Genomic DNA, 19799 nt, shown 5'->3' on the forward strand with positions numbered 1-19799 from the left:
GGGAGTGGGACTGTGGTATTGATCTGATTCCCGACAGTTCCATCCCTAAGGGAGCCATTTTCAATTTGTCAGGCCGTGAGCATGAAGCCCTCAAGTCCTATGTCTCGGAGGCTCTGGCCAACCGACATATCCGGCCGTCCAGGTCCCCTGCCGGGGCAGGTTTCTTCTTTGTAGAGAAGAAGGACGGGACACTAAGGCCTTGTGTGGATTATCGGGCCTTGAATAAAATCACTGTGAAGAACCAGTGCTCCTTGCCCTAATTTCTGACTTGTTGAATCAGGTGGTAGGGGCCCACTGGTTCTCCAAACTGGACTTGCGGGGGCCTTACAATTTAATTCGCATTAGAGAGGGAGATGAATGGAAGACGGCGTTCAACACCCCGTTAGGACATTTTGAATGTCTGGTCATGCCTTTTGGACTTTGTAACGCCCCCGCTGTGTTTCAGGGTTTTATGAATGCGGTCTTCCACGACTTCCTGGGGGTATTTCTGGTCATCTATCTTGACGACATTCTGGTGTACTCGCCTGACTGGGACTCACATGTGCAGCACCTGAGGTTGGTCCTGACCCGTTTGCGTGAGTATCAACTTTTTGTCAAGTTAGAGAAATGTACATTTGGTTCTAAACAAGTATCCTTCCTTGGTTATGTAATCTCATCCACGGAAATTCAGATGGAGTCTGATAAAGTAGCAGCAATCTCCCAATGGGTCAGACCAGACAACCTCAAGGCTCTCCAGCGGTTCTTAGGTTTTGATAATTTTTACCGCAAATTCATTAAGAATTACTCAGTTATTGCTCAACCTCTGACCGACCTGACTAAGAAGGGGGCCGACTTGGGTAAGTGGTCGCCTGCAGCCATTGAGGCCTTTAGCCGTCTAAAAAGGGCATTCACGACTGCCCCGGTGCTAATACAGCCGGACGCACGACTACCCTTTTTTATTGAGGTAGATGCGTCTGAAGTGGGGACAGGAGCAGTATTGTCGCAGGAAGTCAGTGGGAGGTCTGGGTATAGCCCATGTGCGTTCTTTTCGCGGAAGTTCAATTCAGCAGAGCGCAACTACGACGTGGGTAACCGTGAATTATTGGCTATCAAATGGGCTCTGGAAGAGTGGCGACACCATATTGAGGGTGCTAGACACCCAATTACCGTATATACTGATCACAAGAATCTGGTTTATCTCGCCAATGCGAAAAGACTCACAGTTCGTCAAGCCAGGTGGGCGTTGTTCTTCGCCAGGTTTAATTTCGTCGTGACATATATCCCAGGAGAGAAGAACGTGAAGGCAGACGCCCTGTCACGGAGTTTCGGGGTACCGGATAGTGAGACCATGACTCCCGAGAATATCTTAGCCCCTGGCGTGGTGGTGGCAGCTGTAGAGTCTAACTTCGTCCCTCAACTACAGGATGCTCAGCAGGACGCTCCTTCGGGGGTGCCGGAGAGCAAATGGTTTGTGCCAGAGACCCTACGCCCTAGAGTCATGGATGAGTCTCACTCATCGGTTCTCGCCGGGCATCCAAGGTTCCAGGGGACCCTGGAGCTTTGTTCCAGACACTTCTGGTGGCCAGGCATGTCTCACGAGATCCGCAACTTTGTGAGGGGTTGCTCGGTCTGTGCTCGCAATAAGAGTCGGCGGCGTCCTCCGGAGGGTCCTCTGAGACCGCTACCGGTTCCTTCCAGTCCATGGTCACACTTATCAGTAGATTTCATCACTGACCTACCAGAATCCCAGACGTCCACCGCTATCTTAGTGGTGGTCGACCGGTTCTCAAAGATGGCACATTTTGTGGCGTTAAAAAAGCTACCCTCGGCAAAAGAATTCGCCACTATTTTTGTAAAGAAAATAATTCGCCTACATGGGGTTCCCCAAAATATTGTATCTGATCGCGGGGTTCAGTTTGTGTTGCAGTTTTGGCGTGCCTTCTGCAGAAACCTGGGAACGTCGCTTTCCTTCTCTTCAGCGTTCCACCCGCAGACTAATGGTCAGACTGAGCGGAAGGACCAAGATTTAGTGCAATATTTACGGTTGTTTGCTAGCGAAAAGGCTCATCAGTGGGCAGAGTTTGCACTAAACAACCGCCTTTGTTCTTTCACTGGGGTGTCTCCATTTTTTTGTGTATACGGTCAGCATCCTCGCTTCCTTACAGCAATCCCTACTCTGTCGGTCTGTCCTGCAGCTGATGTCGCCACAGATACGCTTCGGGGAGTATGGAAAGAGGTACAGAGAAACTTGGAGGCAGCGGGGGCCCGTATGCAGTTGCGTAGTGGGAAGAGTCTGTCGGTGTCTGAACCTTACAGGGTGGGACAGAAGGTATACCTGTCTTCTAAAAATCTCAGATTGCGGGTCCCGTCCTTGAAGCTGGCGCCACGTTACGTGGGGCCGTTTGCCATCACACGTGTGGTGAACCCACTCGCCTACGAGCTGGGGTTGCCAGCCACATGGAGGGTTCACAGGGTATTCCATAAGTCCCTATTGGGACCTTTTGTCCCTTCGGTGATGCCCACCTCCGGTCCCCCTCCGCCCACCCTGGTCCGGGATGAAGTGGAATACGAGGTCCAGGAGATACTGGATTCTCATCGGTGTCGAGAAACCCTACAATATTTGGTGGCCTGGAAGGGGTTTCGACCAGAAGGTCATTCCTGGGTGGCCGCACGTGATGTTCACGCTCCCGTGTTGGTACGGGGGTTCCACCGTCGTTTTCCAGATAAGCCTGGTCGAGTTTCCGGGGGCCCGGAGGTCCCCCGTCAGAGGGGGGTAATGTTACCATGCAGGGCGGCGCTGGGTCCCGCGGCCGGCGCGCCGCTCCGATGTCGGCTCCGGCGTCCCGGAGCTCTGCTGTCGGGGCTCTCCCGGCAGCGTGGAGCAGCCAGGGTGCAGCGGCGTGGGCGTGTCCACCCGTAGGGTGCCGCCCGCTCTCCTCCACCTTCCATATGCAACAGTGGGAGAGTCGGCCCCTCCCACTCTCCACCCCTGGGCGGAGGCTTTAAGTTAAAAGGCTGGCAGTGACCTGAGCTCACTGCCAGTTATTGGTTCTGTTAGCCTCTAGTCAGGTCTGTCTCAGTCTGCTCTAGTTGCTAGTCAGTGTCCTTTCAGTTTGCCTGTAAGCTCCATCTCCAGCCTTACTCTGCTTTGTAAGTTCTGTTGGTCTGTTCCACCTGCCTCTTCTGTCGGCACTCTGTCCCCCGTTAGTAGTTCCATCTAGGTAGTCGACAGGTCCCTAGCCAAAGCAGGGACCGCCGCCCAGTTGTCCGCCTGGGGTTAGCCAGGACGGAGGCAAGTAGGCAGGGACAGTGGGGTGTGGGAAGTTCAGGGCACACCACCTGGCGCTCGGGGGGCAGAGTGCCGTAACATAATTATTTTCTTTTTGAAAACCAGCTTTTCCAGCAGATCGCCGGTACCACCATAAGGTGCAATGTGGCACCTACATTTGCCATTTTCTTTATGAATTAATTTGAGGAACAATTATAAATTATTTATAAAGGTAATATCACATTCGCTTCAAGTGTGCAATAACTATAAACCAAAACACCCACTGGGCAGTGTTTACATCACACTACCAGCAAACTGTATAGTAAAAGAGGAAAACACAAACAAAGGAGGGAAACTTTCCCTATGGGGAACTAGAGGGTGACAACCCCTGCCTACTAGTGGATGACCCGTCCGGCTAAAGACGCATCCAACCCTCATGCCAGTGCCACTCACTAACCATGATAAATGACAAAGGAGAAAACAAAACCTTCAAAGAATAAATCTCAGCAATAAATATCTCTACGCTGTTGTCTGAAATGTCGCTACCCTTAAAGATAAGATTTTTTTTTACGTACATCCTGATCTCAGGAGTCTGTGGTGTGATTGTTTGTTTTTTTTGAGAAAGTGGACAAATACCTAAGACTTTGAGACAAAGGAGAGTAGATAAGAGCAGCACTCAGGGGTTGATTCCAGAAAAACTTTATTGCCCACAACGTTTCAACTCAGAAGAGTCTTTGTCAACTCTTCTGAGTTGAAACGTTGTGGGCAATAAAGTTTTTCTGGAATCAACCCCTGAGTGCTGCTCTTATCTACTCTCCTTTGTTATTTGGAATACGGTCCAGGATCCAGGACTTTTGAGAGCGAGCACCGTCTGGAGTGGAATATCTTCCCTGGAGATTCACAGGGTTTACGTGTGCTGTGATCCAATCATTATTTAAGACTTTGAGACAGTAGGGGTCTACCATTGCACGCAGCATTTAACTTTGTCACAAGGCACTGGTGGAGCCTTCACCGTGTATCTGAGCCGTGTCTAACCCGGGTTCCACTTCCAGATTGCGGTCAGTATGCCTCAAAAATCTGTATATTCAAATATTAGGATGGCATCAGCCCAGGTTCTGCCAGTGACTTTTACTGAACCATCATAATCAAATTATTTGTGTACACCCATAATACCAATTTAAGCCATTTCACATACAATATTCTGACTCAGCACCTGGAAACTAAAGTTCAAGTGTAGTTATCATGACATTAGGGCATATGGACATCATAGAGATGATTTCTTTACTCAGGACACCCTTGACGTACCAGCCTGGAAAGCCACTCTGTCTTAAAATGAATTTGAATGATCGGGATGTAATGTTCTGTTTTTGCCACTGCAGCAAAGATGTATGGCTAGGCACAGCGATAGGAGCTGATCATGTGGGATTAGAGAAAGCGGGCCCAGAGAATCTGACTCCTTTTTTAAAAGAGGATTGTCTTCATGTGATAAGCCCAATATCGCAATTATATACTTCACACTCCCAGGGCCCTCACCCATCCATTGGTTCCAACACCTCCTTACAGTCTGGCCAGAACGGCCCAGATGGCGGGCAATTCATTGATACGACCATCCAGCTTCTCACATTCCAGTAATGTGCCCCTCTCAAACTCTGTTAACAGGGTAAGATCTCTTTGATTGCGTTGTAGAGGCGTCTAGTGGTCAACAAGCTCTAGGCAAGAGGAAAAAGAGGTCACTACACACAAGTAGTATCTGAGAGCCTTTTATAGGCCAACAGGGGAAGCACTTTTAGGGCCTCAGATTGCAAGACCGTTCATCTAATCACACCACAACTCTAATAATTTCCATATCTGCCTAAGATGTAACTACATGCCGAGTTTTGAGCAGGAGGACAACTTCTTTTAGGTACTTGGTTTTTTTTTTACAATGAGTATATATATTTTGACAATAGGGAAATAGTCACTTTGCAGGATTGCCATCTTTCTTCCACCTAGATGGAGTTGGTAGTCAGACTTAGGAAGTCCATTTATTATGGCAACATAAACAATAACAAAGGTAACAATCTTCACACTGTTGTAGTCACAGTACACACGTGATTTAAATTACAGAAATCCTAGTCATCTGGCTGCTAAGGGCTAATTCCCATGGACGGATTTCTGCCGCATTCCCCACTGCGTAAATCTGCGGTGGAATAACGCAGCTAGTAGGTTCTATTGAGCCTAATGGCTCAGTCCTCACATGCCTGGATTCTGACGCGTTTTTTCACGGCAGGGGGGTCTCCATTAATATAGTATTAATGGAGACCACGGAAAAACGTGCGTTTTTCAGTGGTCGCCAGTGGGGACTTTTTTGTTTACCCAGCGGGATTCCTGCGGTGTAAAACCGTGGGTTTATCCCGCTCTGTCCGTGGGCAGGAGGCCTAACTCACATAGACTTTTAGATCCATCTCTCACAGTGGTCTAACACCACAACACGACACAGCATGGTCCAGCAATGTATCCAACTAGGGTGTCAGTCTAGGGGCTTCCTTCCCTGTCAGACTCGTGGCTGTACCACTACTTGGTCTGCACCAGACCTTAGGGTTGCAACCCTCTCAGCTCCTTCTGAGCAATCTGTCATTACTTATTATATTATTCATTATGTCATTGTGACAGTAACACTTTTGATTATTTTTTTTTATTGCATACGCAGTCTCTCTGGTGCACTGGGTTTCCCCTCACCACTGTACCATGCGCAGTGAGGTAGAGACTAAGTGAGACTCGTCCAAGCACGTTGGTGCTCCATTCATTTTCAATTAAACTGCCAGAGATAGCTAAATGGCAAGCGCTGGGGTATTTCCATCAGGACCCCTTGAAATGAATGCAGCACCAACTGCGCTTGCCTGGCCAGTACTCCGTTCATTCTGATGATGTCACTGCGGGGGTTAGAAGCAACCCCACAGTGACAAGCAGAAGGGGGCACTGGATCTCTGTTCTCCAATCAGCAAGTTATTGTATGTCCTATGGATAGAGGATAACTTGTGATTCTGGTACAACTCCTCTAATAGTGCTGAACACTGTTAACTACTTCACTATTCAGAGTGACAGCAAACATACTGTATATACTGCAATTGTTTTTTTGCTGTCTACTTACAAAAGTTAAAGGGACACTGTTACTACAAAACTGCACAATAAACTAAGTTAAGGTCTCGTTTCGAGAGGTGTTAAGGAGCTGAGGAATGTGTCCTTTATACTCACCAGCTCCCTGGTTCCTGTGGTGTCCTCCCATGAAGTCTGTGCGCTGTCTGACCACTTTTCAGACCACTGTGTGCACACTCTCCCATAGAACTCTATACATTCTATAGATATCTTTGCAATTGTATTCAATTGAACACAATCTTGGATCACCACAATCAAGAACAGATGGATATTACAAATTGTATGGGGGCATTTGTAGAAGGTATTTATGAAGGTGTATGCATATGGCACTTAAGGTGGCATCTATGACAGGGGCCTTATTGGGGATTCTGTGACAGACACTTTAGGGGCACTGTCTCCTCTTAACTGTGCACTCTGGAAAGGAAATAGTTAAAATAACATATTAGTGAGGATTAACAAACTCAACAACAGTTCTACCAGTCTGCAGGATTTGCAATATTTAGGGCAGTGTTTCCCAACCCCAGTCCTCAAGGCACCCCAACAGGTCATGTTTTCAAGATTTCCTGAGTATTAGGCTGGATTCACACGAACGTATATCGGCTCGGTTTTCACGCCGAGCTGATATACGTCGTCCTCATCTGCAGAGGGGGGACGATGGAAGAGCCAGAAGCAGGAACTGAGCTCCCGCCCGCTCTCTGCCTCCTCTCCACCCCTCTGCACTATTTGCAATGAGGAGAGGCGGGGCAGGGCGGGGCTAAAGTCCACGAATTAGCCCCACCCACGTCCCGCCTCTCCTCATTGCAAATAGTGCAGAGGGGTGGAGAGGAGGCAGAGAGGGGGCGGGAGCTCAGTTCCTGCTCCTGGCTCTTCCAGGCTCCCCCCCCCCTGCAGAGAGAGACAACGTATATCGGCTCGGCGTGAAAACCGAGCCGATATACGTTCGTGTGAATGCACCCTTATACAGCTGATGCTATTATTGTTGGTGCCTCAGACATTGCCCAGGTGTTTTTACTATAGGTTATCCTGAAAACATGACCTGTTGGGGTGCCTTGAGGGCTGCAGTTCAGAAACACTGGTTTAGGGTATAGTCACACAGGACGTAAATGCTTTGGAAACTCACCATACAGCAGCATTTACAATACCAGCTACGTAACATAGTATGTAAGGCCGAAAAAAGACATATGTCCATCCAGTTCAGCCTATTAACTCCCAATGTATTTATAATAATCATTATTTGTATAGCGCCAACTTATTCCGTAGCGCTGGATCCAGAGGAAGACAAAAAACTCCAATGAGGTAGAAGCCAATTTTCCCCATTTAAAAAAAATAAATAAAATCCTTCCTGAATCCAATCTGGCAATTTTGAATAATCCCTGGATCAACAACCCTTTTGAAGTTATTAATGATTATGGCCGCCTGCAGACAGCCAGGTCGGATTCGGCAGCGAGAATCCTCTCCGCGGGACCCGACCCGAGCGCCTGCACAGAGCAGCGCGTACTCACCCGCGCCCCGCAGCTCCGGATCTTTCATGTGTCGGCTGAGTATTGTATTTTTTCTTATTTTATGCCATTCCTAGCTGTTACGTTTTTTTACGTAAACTCAGACTAAGGTTGAATGTCCACGGGCAGATCAGATTTGCGTAATCCGTGCGGAAGACCCACAAATCAAGCTGCCCATAGGGAAGCATGGGTGTCCACACATGAATTAAAGAATGCTGATTTGTTTTGTGGACCTTTTGGTCCGCAAAAAAAAAAAAACGCAGCATGCTCCATGTCAGTGCGGATCCCACATAGACGGCTTTCATTGATCCGTGGTCTATCCACAATGAATTCCGCAGGAAAGCTTCCGCACATACTCACAGTGAAGAAAATAAAAGACCCAGACAGGCACGCAGAAGACCCGGACGAATAAACAGTGTCCTCAGCTGTGGGCAGGGTCGGACTCCTGCATGTGGAATCCGATGCGATTTGTGCGTTTAAGGCCTCATGTCCACGGGGAAAATCCACTGCAGATTTGTAACGCGGATTTGGGCTGCGGATGCACTGTAATTGTCTTTTATTTTTCATGCAGGAGATCAATTGAGCTATGTGCTCTATGAGCTCCCGCCCGCATGATCCGCACTAAAATGGAGCATGTCCATTTTTTTTCATGCTCCAGAAATTTTTTTATTCACTTTTAAACACCATCCGCGGGTATTTATCTACCCGCGGGTGGTCAAAGCATTCCTATGAGGTGCGGATACGCATGCGGCAAAAACACTCCGGATTTTAATTCTTACTTTCCCCATGGACTTGAGGCCTCATTTGCATATGTAAAAAAGCCGTAGCCATGCTCCTATCCATTGAAATGGTCAATTAATTTAATTAGTTCAATGTGTTCTTTTCCTGTGCAAATGCTCAGGAAAAGAGCACGCAAATTTTTTGCGAGAACGAAATGCTTATACAAAATATGCTTATGTGAACAAACCCATTGAAATCAATGGGTTCTATTTCCTGCGTGTTCGCATAACACAGGTGGATCAGTGTTTATGAGGGTTCCTAAGGCTGCCACTTCTGGGGCATGTGGATGCAGTAATGAAGGATCCTGTGAGGAAGAAGCCATGTTTCAGGCAGCACTCTGCATACTTCTTTTTTGCTTTATTGCAACTAATGAATAGTTCAATGTGTGAAATGGATTACTGCAAATAGGTACTGTTAAGCCTCTGCAGCAAAGCACATTTGCAGGGACGGCATTGGAACACTACTACTACTTGGTACTACAATGTTACGACACTTGAGCGTAAAGCGTCACACCGTCCTCGCCGCCTCCTGTAGATTCAGTTATAGCCACGTGCTTTACGTCACCGACTCCCTACTTTCAGCCAATCAGGACTCTTGTTCTGAGCGTTCGCCGCATCAGTCCGAGAGCTGCACGCTGATTGGTGGAATCACTGTAACTGTTTCCAGCGGGCTTGCGGCCGGGCTGTGTGCCGTTACTATGGCGACGCTGTACTTCCGCTCCTTGGTATCCGGCCGTTACCTCGCCAGTAGAGCAGCTGACAGCGCCAACTTCAAAGGTGGGTGGCCGTGCTGTCAGTGGTGCAGCGCTGGTGCTCGGTTCTGTCGGTATATTCCTATAGAACAAGTACTGTCATGGGGCGCTGGGCTTGTGAAGTAGCCGCCTGCTTAGTGCTGTACCCGCGGGTTTCACCCGGCTCACATGCAGGGGTGGGAAAGAGATGTGCCACAGACATAGGGCAGGTCATGCACCAAGTATTGCAGTGTAGTCTGTGATGTTGCAAACTAATGGAAGGCTATCCGGTCACGTTCATGCCTCCCTGCTGTCCAGGATCCCGCAGGATAGTCCCAGATTTAGGATGCTGTCCCAGGCGGCATGTCCTGCATACCCTTCTAATGGCGGATTATGGTCGGGGCGGCCAAACTGCCCCATTAATAATCCGATGCTGCAATAAGGCCGGCTTCACGGGAGCGTGTTTGTGTGGCTTTGAAGTGGCCGAATTCTTCAATAAGTGCTCGATACGGTCTCTTCCTGCAATCTCAATATAGCATGCTCTCCCTTTTTCGTGTGTGTGATGCAACATTCGCCCTTGTCAACAAACCCATTGAAATCAAGGGGTTCTATTATTTGCATATTGTGCACACAAAAAACTCATGCGCAAATACACCCATGTAAATCTGGCCAAAAAACGGCTAAATTCGCCTACGTCGCTCCTCCCACCCCGGGCCTCTGCATTCTGTTCCGCTGGTCCTCAGCAGGGCTCCAGGTAGATCACATGACGAACATGTCACATGATCGCTACAGCTAGTCCCTGGCCTCACTAACGCTGAGCCGTAGCGGTCGTGTGATGATGTTTGTCATGTGATCTTTCTACTCGGAAGCCCGCTAAGGACCAGCGCCATGGAATGCAGAGGCCTGGAGTGGGAGGAGCGACGCAGGCGAATGTAGACATTTTTTTTTCTTGGATACAAAAGGGCATTTAATAAATTAAATGGGCTTGAGGGGCATTATTGTTAAACGGGCATTGTGGGATACAGTGGGTGTGGCCTGTCATAGAAGCTTGCTGCGGCGTGCCACTATAGTTGTCTCTCTTTTCCATGTTCGAAAGTTGGGAAGTATGGTCAGATTTGACGTGACCGCATTGACTTCTATTAGCTTGCAATGTCTCAGGGCTCCTCTGCAATCTTGGACTGCACGGCCCTCAAATCTGCACCACCAGCCGGTTTACACTACAAGTTTCTTCTTCTGCAGCCCTTGAATGAGATTTCTGGAAATCTCATCCAATTGGCAGATTCCTGGTGCAAAATGCTGGAAGATCTGATCAGGAGTGCGATGATGATGATGATTAGAGATGAGCGAGCGTACTCGGAAAAGCACTACTCGCTCGAGTAATGTGCTTTATCCGAGTATCGCTGTGCTCGGGTCTGAAGATTCGGGTGCCACTGCAGCTGGCAGGTGAGTCGCAGCGGGGAGCAGGGGAGAGCGAGAGGGAGAGAAAGATCTCCCCTCCGTTCCTCCCCGCTCTCCCCTGCAGCTCCCCGCTCCGTGCCGGCACCCGAATCTTCAGGGATGAGCACAGCGATACTCGGATAAAGCAAATTACTCGAGCGAGTAGTGCTTTTCCGAGTACGCTCGCTCATCTCTAATGATGATGATGATCATCGGTTACAATGAATTCGCAGTGATTGCTGCTAATATCGTCATATCGGTTTTCTAAATGGTTATGAATTCAAAAAAATAATTGTCTCTGATTTTTGACAATTTGTCCAGGAAAGAAGAATAAAGGTGGCAACTCTGCAGACGACACCTGTAGCATATGGCGCTGTCCCCTCTTGTCTTCTCTGCTGCTGCTATATGTGCCTGATTTTTCACTGTATTTATGCATAACCATATTTTTTTCCCATATCACTGATTTTAGGGAGCGCTGCTAATTTGGGGCGAGTTGTTTATTTACAGTTGGTTTTGCTTACTGATTATATGCACTGAATGGCCATTTTATTTTCACCCCCCATCTAGTAGCACATTGGATCTCCTTTTGGTTTTCAGTACCACGGCAATTCATTGGGACATAGAATCTACTAGGTGTTGAAATCGCCCTGCGGGAATATTGTCCCATGTGGACCGGAAGCTTCTGGTAGCCACCGCAATATAGTTGGAGATACTGACATGCTCCGACCAGCTGACAGGAAGGGTTCATCAGTTTATGCTGCTTGTGCCAAATTATGACCCTCCCATCAGCATGGTGCCACAGAAATCTGGATTCATCTAACCAGACGATGTTTTCCACTACTCAGTGATACAATTTTGCCCACTTGAGTCTTGCTTTTCTGTTTCTCTTAGGCAGCAATGGCGCTGGAACTGATTACCTGCTCTTATAGACCTTGTGCATTCGGACATGTTAGTTGGAGCACCAGTGTTACATTTAATTATAATGTGCTTGACTGTTCGGCAAAACAATTCTTGACATCCTCCGCTGACCCCTTTTGTCAACGAGTTCTTCAAGTCCACCGGGTATCCTTTTGCTGGATGTTTTTCCTTGATCACACCATTCTTTGTATATTCTCCACATCATTGCATGTGAAACCCCCACAGCTTTAGAAATACTGAGCCCGGCTAGTCTAGCCCTGATGACCAGGCCTCATCAGAAGGCGCTTCGCTCACTCTAGTTTCCCATCCTAATGAGGATTTACGCTGAAATTAGTCCATGGCAAACTTTTTCCCTTGATTTTCTGCTTCCCCCCCGGGGTCACATGTCTAACTTCCATACAGGGAAGCTGCATTGTGAAAGGGCTGGAGTCGTGAATAAAGTGGCCATTCAGTGTACAGTCACGTTGAAAGCTTGTGATCTCTCAACTGCGCCTCATTTAAGAGCCCCTCGCACATCCTCATCATCCGCATGCAGCACTTGCCTATGTCAGAATAGTGTTATGAGGTTTGATGTCTTGTGCAGATGTCTTCAGACGAGGAGTGCAGTAGAAGTCCTGTCATTCCCAAAGATTCCGATCATGGCAGCTCAGTGTCTTCAGATTTCCAGGTAACGCATAAGAAAATAGTAATTTCTCAAATCGGCTTTCCAATTTCCTGGACCAAAACGCTCTGGACTAAACTTATACAATAAACGTTTCCTAAAATACAGTATTAACACCCAAGATTGTAAGTTATGTCATAGCGGTGCGGGGTTTGTATGGAGCAGGATCAACAGCCCAATCTGCTCTCTTTGACAGCTGCAATGAGTGTGAAATGCCCTGATTAGTATTCTGAGGTCCCAAACCTTTCCCCCACGATGAGAATGTGATGTGCAGTGTGGATGCCATGGCAGCTTAAGGCTTTCTGAAGGCCCCTAGGCAATCAGCCATGGCAGCCCTATCAAACTGTGGCATGGATTGATAGACTACCTGTCAGAATGCGGTACAATGCAACTTCAAATCACCTATGGGACTTTAAAAAAAAGTTAAAATTAGTTAAAAGTTGTTTTTTTTTTTATCAATTATTAGATAAAAATAAGAGGGCAAAAGTTAAAAAAAACCCAACCTTTTCACATATTTATAATTTAAAAAAAAAATCAAAACAAAAACATTTGGTGTTTCTGGGTCCATAAAGATCTACCAAAGTAACTTATTTCGCAGAGTGAACTTTGTCAGAAAAAAAAAAACACAACACTAGAATATTGTGCTTTTTGGTCATGTTGTCCAATAATTAATTAAATAAAAAGCTGTAACGTCGTATATACTCTAAAATGGTACCAATAGAGACTACAGGACGTCCCACAGAAAGAGCCCTCACAAAACTGTGACAATGGGAAAAAAAGCTGTGGCTGTCAGAAGATGGCGGTAAAAAATATATGTATTTTTCTAAATATACCGTATATACTCGAGTATTAGCTGACCCAATTATAAGCCAATAAGCCACAAAAAACTCGTAAAACTTATTGACTCGAGTATAAGCCGAGCTATACTCGAGTATATACTAGGTAAAGAAAAAATGCAATATTCACCTCCCAGCCGGCACCTGTGTTCCCGGCACAATTATCTCCACGGTGGTGCAGTAAGCTGCTTCAGACTTCTCCCCACTGTCATCTCCCTGCTCGGCTTTAAATTCCCCTGCTGTCAGCACTGTGTAAGTAAGCGCTGTGATTGGACCGAGCGCCAGCCAATCATACCCAGCCCTCGATAAACCAATCGTAGCCATTCAGTGATGTCATCCACTGAATGGCTGTGAATCATCGAGAATCGGCTGTGATTGGCTGGCGCTCGATCCAATCATAGCGCTTCCCTACACAGCGCTGACGGCGGGGGATTTCAAAGCTGAGCGGGGAGAATACTCAAACAGCTTGCCACACCGCCGGGGAGACCATCGCGCCAGGGACACAGACGCCGGCTGTGAGGTGAGTATTGCGGGTTTTTTGTTATTGTTTTTTTTTTTTACCTCACTCGCGTATAAGCCGAGGGGGGGCTTATTCAACATTAACAAATGTGTTGAAAAACTAGGCTTATACTCGAGTATATATGGTATGTTATTTTTTTTAAAGGAGTGCAGCAAAAAAAATCCTAAATATATTTGGTATCATCATAATCACATTGACCATTAGAATAAAGTTATCGTGTCATTTTTGTGTTAGTGTGTATGCTGTAAAAGCAAGCACCACCTATTGGGTACCTACCAGTAGATGGCGCTGTGGAGACATTTATTCTATCACTAATTTACATAGCCTTTTCTCAGGGAGAATTGCATGGCCTATAGAACCCCTACACTGTCCTGCTGCTATCCGTTAGGAGAAACCTTAGCACCTCCGGACTTTAGGGTTCCATAAAGTCCAACGGTATCGATACGCATGCCGAGGCTGCTAGAGAATGTTACAGAGGAAAGATGTATAACCTACAGTGACACCCGGGAGGGGGGACACCGAGACCTCTCATGTTAGCACTTCTCTTACCAATGAGTTATGTGCCTTCTGTTGGTCATATAAAGGGATGCTTTTTTCCTCTTTAATCCTCAAGGAGCAAGCGTAGTAAATGTACAGCACTTGGTCCTGGGATTTAATTGGGTTTTCCAGTTAAAAATACTATTGATCACCTATCATCAGGATAGGTCATCAACAGTTGATCGTCCGGGGTCCGCCGCTCGGGACCCCGACCAACCAGCTGTGTGGGCGCAAGCTGTCAGCACCACAATAACAGAGGTCGGAGCGGGAGCTTTTGCGCTGACCTCCCATGTAGAGAGCTGTGCCTGCAGTTACAAGCACCGGCCACTACATGGGAGGTCAGCGTGTAGACTTCCACTCCAACCTCTGTTATTGCGGCGCTGACAGCTTGTGCCTACACGGCTAATTGGTCAGGGTCCCGAGCAGCGGACCCCGGCCGTTCAACAATTGATGACCTGATGATAGGTCATTAATGGTATTTTTGACCGGAAAACCCCTTTAATCCCTGCTTATAGAATATGTACGGTGCAGGATTAAAGCCTTTGCTTCTGCAATCAAGAAGGAGCAGGTCAGATCCTCAACTGTCAGACACAGCCGAGAACCTAGGAGAGAAGGCAGAAGTGGTTTTTAACTGCTTCTGCCTTCTGCTTTCTCAATGAGTGTTATGTACTTGAAAGTGGAAGCATGGCTTCCACTATGTGACCCGGCGATCACGTGACTGCTGGGTGCACCTTGTTAACAGCAGAGCTGCTGGGTCCTAGCAGACCCTGGTCATCTCTGTTAGTGTCTGATGTCACTACAGGGGATGGTTTCCCCTATAACTGGGGCTCCTATGGGTACCCGAGCTACAGTGTCAAATTACAAAAATAAATACAATGTGAATGACCCCCAGAGGTCTTATATGACATCATGGGGGTCATAGATAGTATTTAAAAAAATTACGAAAATAAGAAGAAAAAAAAACGAAAAATTACAGAATAGAATAAAAAGATATGCAGAACAAAGAAATTGACCCGTCCCTGTATGCACCCTGTAATCCCAAACTAGACAAATGATATATCAAAACATCCAAAACAAAATGAGGAGCCCATTCCCATACTTTAACTCACAGAAAAGGGAGCCAAAAATGCACCATCTGATAAACTACAGGGCAGGCTCAATCACCATTAGACCCTAGTAGAATGCAGAGAGCCAGACTGCAATATGAGCAAGCTAAATGTTTATTGCAGACTAGTATAGAGCCACCCAGCTCAGCCAGCCTCCATTGGGGAGGGGTGACTGCTAACAAACACAGTCTGCACATGTGAACTGATACCAAGGATGTCAGCCATAGATAAGTGCGCCACACCATACAGGAATACAACCCCCACTGGTAAAACAGTGGATTGCCCTGTATCACCACAGTGCGCCAAACTGCCATGACATCCTGGGCTCGCCCAGCATCTATAGCAAACTGCATGGAAAATAAAACGCACTAATAAATGTGGTTGTTAGTTTCCATTCCTATACTTTATTTTAGCGTAAATATACTAGTTAAAAAAATACAACTATAAATAAAGAGTTTTTTTTTTTAGCTTTTTACCTAATTTGAAAAGTTAAAAAATATATGAAAAAAAAAAGCTATATATTTCCCAGGAAAAAAAAAGGCAGCAAAAATAATTTTGGTAGCTGAAGGAAAACAAATTGGGCAGTAAAACCACCACATGGGTAAAATCCCTAAAAAGTGTCTGGTCTTTGAGGGCTTAACATGAGCATGTAATCGGTATTAGTGTATCTTGACGTCACCACAACGCTTGACAGGGGGTTGATGCCCCCTGTTCCTGATAGGCTATTCTTACTCACCCTCACAGCAGGTCCTGGAAGTCAGCATGCGTGCTGCGGGCCCCGCTGTGACAGTAGGCGGCAGCGGCCCCCACCCAGCACTGCTTCACCGGCGGCGGTGTTGTTTGACCCCCGCCGCTAGGCTCTTCCTCAGTCTTCCTAGCCGCACTGTACCCGGCGGTGCTTGTGGCCTCCCGACAGCAGCGCTGCATCGGCGGTGGCTTCTGCGTTATGTGAGTGTTCCCGGTGGTACTGCACCCGGTGGCATCTGCGTAAGCGGCCTAACGGTAGCAGCACTACAGTGACAGTGGCCAGCGCTGCTCCGGCGGCTTCTCCCTGTCAGTCTTGCCGATGTGACTGTCCCCGGCGGCGGCAAGGGCCTCCCGGCTGCACCGCTGCACTGACTCTGCCCTCCCCTTACCGGGCCCCGTATGACTGTCCCCGGCGGCTGAAGTTTTCACATTATGGCCTTGTAGCGTGCGGCAAGGAGGAAGCACTGTGCCGCTGCTGCGTACATGTAACCTGGGAACAGCATTAGTGGATGCAGGTATTAGTGTATGTTCTATGCGTAGCATGTACTACACACTGTGCTGCTAGGACTTTGGATAACTAACCAACCAGGAGCTAGGGGTGTGACAGGGGCTTGCCTGCATCCAAGTGCTGTCAAACCCCTAGCTTAGTGGTGGCGTCAAGATACACTAATACCCATGTAATCTCCCCCGGCACCTGAACATAGCAGTGACCAACTGTGACATGAATGATTATTGTTCCCTGAATCACTGATATTTTTGAGGTCTTCAGGTGTGATGATTTTTGTAAACATACACTACCGTTCAAAAGTTTGGGGTCCCCCAAACAATTTTGTGTTTTCCATGAAAAGTCACACTTATTCACCACCATGCGTTGTGAAATGAATAGAAAATAGAGTCAAGACATTGACAAGGTTAGAAATAATGATTTGTATTTGAAATAACATTGTTTTTACATCAAACTTTGCTTTCGTCAAAGAATCCTCCTTTTGCAGCAATTACAGCATTGCACACCTTTGACATTCTAGCTGTTAATTTGTTGAGGTAAGCTTGAGAAATTGCACCCCACGCTTCTAGAAGCATCTCCCACAAGTTGGATTGGTTGGATGGGCACTTCTGGCGTACCATACGGTCAAGCTGCTCCCACAACAGCTCAATGGGGTTCAGATCTGGTGACTGCGCTGGCCACTCCATTACCGATAGAATACCAGCTGCCTGCTTCTGCTGTAAATAGTTCTTGCACAATTTGGAGGTGTGTTTAGGGTCATTGTCCTGTTGTAGGATGAAATTGGTTCCAATCAAGCGCTGTCCACTGGGTATGGCATGGCGTTGCAAAATGGAGTGATAGCCTTCCTTATTCTGAATCCCTTTTACCCTGTACAAATCTCCCACCTTACCAGCACCAAAGCAACCCCAGACCATCACATTACCTCCACCATGCTTAACAGATGGCGTCAGGCATTCTTCCAGCATCTTTTCATTTGTTCTGCATCTCACAAACGTTCTTCTTTGTGATCCAAACACCTCAAACTTGGATTAATCCGTCCACAACACTTTTTTCCAGTCTTCCTCTGTCCAATGTCTGTGTTCTTTTGCCCATCTTAATCTTTTTCTTTTATTGGCCAGTCTCAGATATGACTTTTTCTTTGCCACTCTGCCCTGAAGCCCAAAATCCCGCAGCCGCCTCTTCACTGTAGATGTTGACACTGGTGTTTTGCGGGTACTATTTAATGAAGATGCCAGTTGGGTACCTGTGAGGCGTCTGTTTCTCAAACTAGAGACTCTAATGTGCTTATCTTCTTGCTTAGTTGTGCAACGCGGCCTCCCACTTCTTTTTCTACTCTGGTTAGAGCCTGTTTGTGCTGTCCTCTGAAGGGAGTAGTACACACCGTTGTAGGAAATCTTCAATTTCTTAGCAATTTCTCGCATGGAATAGCCTTCATTTCTAAGAACAAGAATAGACTGTCGAGTTTCAGATGAAAGTTCTCTTTTTCTGGCCATTTTGAGCGTTTAATTGACCCCACAAATGTGATGCTCCGGAAACTCAATCTGCTCACAGGAAGGTCAGTTTTGTAGCTTCTGTAACGAGCTAGACTGTTTTCAGATGTGTGAACATGATTGCACAAGGGTTTTCTAATCATTAATTAGCCTTCTGAGCCAATGAGCAAACACATTGTACCATTAGAACACTGGAGTGATAGTTGCTGGAAATGGGCCTCTATTCACCTTTGTAAATTTTGCACAAAAAACCAGGCATTTGCAGCTAGAATAGTCATTTACCACATTAGCAATGTATAGAGTGCATTTGTTTAAAGTTAGGACTAGTTTAAAGTTATCTTCATTGAAAAGTACAGTGCTTTTCCTTCAAAAATAAGGACATTTCAATGTGACCCCAAACTTTTGAACGGTAGTGTATGTGTATATAAGATCCGGATCCTGTAGCAACTACTCCCCATAGGACATGCAAAGAAAACGCTTTTCCCTGCCCATGAGTGGAAATCAACAGCGTTTTTGGGTTTTTTTCCTTTCCTTCCCTTCCCCGCTCGCAGTGGGAAAATCACAGCATGTCCTATTCTAGTGCGAGGCTCGCACGGACGGCTTCCATTGCAGTCAACGGAAGCTGTCAGTCCTGCTGCGAGTCGTTGCAGATCCGCATCATTGCCAGCACGGTTCTCTGCACTGTGAATGTGCAGTGGCGCAGCAGCCGGCACATCCGCAGCGTAGAAAGAAGACGCCGGACAGGTAAGCCGGGGTCACCACCAGGGCACAGGGCCTGATTCCGCTGCAAGATTTCGTAGTTGAAATCAGACCCAGCCGTGGGCATGAGGCACGAGCGATTATCTATGCACTTTGCACATCCTAATCTTTTATTTTTAAATGGTCTTGTCACATTCTGGTTTGGTCAGACTTTTAACAATAGACATGAATTTTTTTTATTTTTTTTGTGCGTGTGTTTCTTTACACAATGTTTCATTTTGTAGCAAAATTGCCTGAAGATGCAGTACAAGGTGCTGGTTCCAATATTTGCAGTATTTACTTTCAGATAATATATCGTTTTGTGGATATAATAGTAGTTTTTTTATTTTAGAATTCAAGTTTTATTTATGTCAAAAGTGTGAAAATTGAGTGAAAGGGTTAAATGTTCCCCCTTTTTAGAGGTTTTGTCTTGAGGAACCCTCTCGTTTCCAGTGAGGTGTGTGTTGGCTGTACTTATGTTTCCTAGCCCCAGCCTCCATCGCTACAGCAGCTTGTTAGAAGCCACTTTAGCGCACTTGTCTGCTGTTTGCTTTCAATGTGAACTTGTTCTTGAAGGAAGGGAGAATCCTCTCTCCTGCAGAACCTCCTGTCCTAGAAATGACATCCATCTCCTGGTTTCATTACACGGTTAAGCAGCTCCTATTATTCCAACTCTTTTGTGACAGGATGAATATGACGAGCTTCTTCGCTATGCTGTGGTAACTCCTAAGTTTGGGCCTCATTTCCTCAGGGAGCATCAACTGACTGCTGAGCAAACCACAAGTGACAGGTCTTCAGGTCCCGGGGAAGCTGCGCAAGAACAAATTCCAGGTACTATCAAGCTGGCGGACCCACGCGTACCGCTACATAAATACACTGCTGGAGATATTGCGTGTCCATTCTTATACAAATA

The 19799-nt window shown here is 46.8% G+C and overlaps 1 protein-coding gene across 5 annotated transcripts in view; it reads left to right on the forward strand.

Annotated features, from left to right (window-relative positions):
* The first annotated feature begins 9309 nt into the window (after positions 1-9309).
* The window catches only part of POC5 (POC5 centriolar protein), a 42528-nt gene continuing 32038 nt past the window's right edge, over positions 9310-19799 (forward strand). For 2 of the 5 annotated variants that reach the window (XM_066602872.1, XM_066602873.1), the window contains exons 1-3: positions 10268-10323; positions 12330-12413; positions 19573-19717. In XM_066602872.1, the coding sequence (XP_066458969.1) occupies positions 10285-10323; positions 12330-12413; positions 19573-19717 (268 nt within the window). In that variant the 5' untranslated portion in view covers positions 10268-10284. Of the gene's footprint in view, positions 9438-10267; positions 10324-12329; positions 12414-19572; positions 19718-19799 lie in introns of those variants that run through there. The other 3 variants (XM_066602874.1, XM_066602876.1, XM_066602875.1) reach the window with 3 other exon arrangements.

Source organism: Eleutherodactylus coqui, chromosome 5, assembly GCF_035609145.1.
Source record: "Eleutherodactylus coqui strain aEleCoq1 chromosome 5, aEleCoq1.hap1, whole genome shotgun sequence".
NCBI classification, from domain to species: Eukaryota; Metazoa; Chordata; class Amphibia; order Anura; family Eleutherodactylidae; genus Eleutherodactylus; species Eleutherodactylus coqui.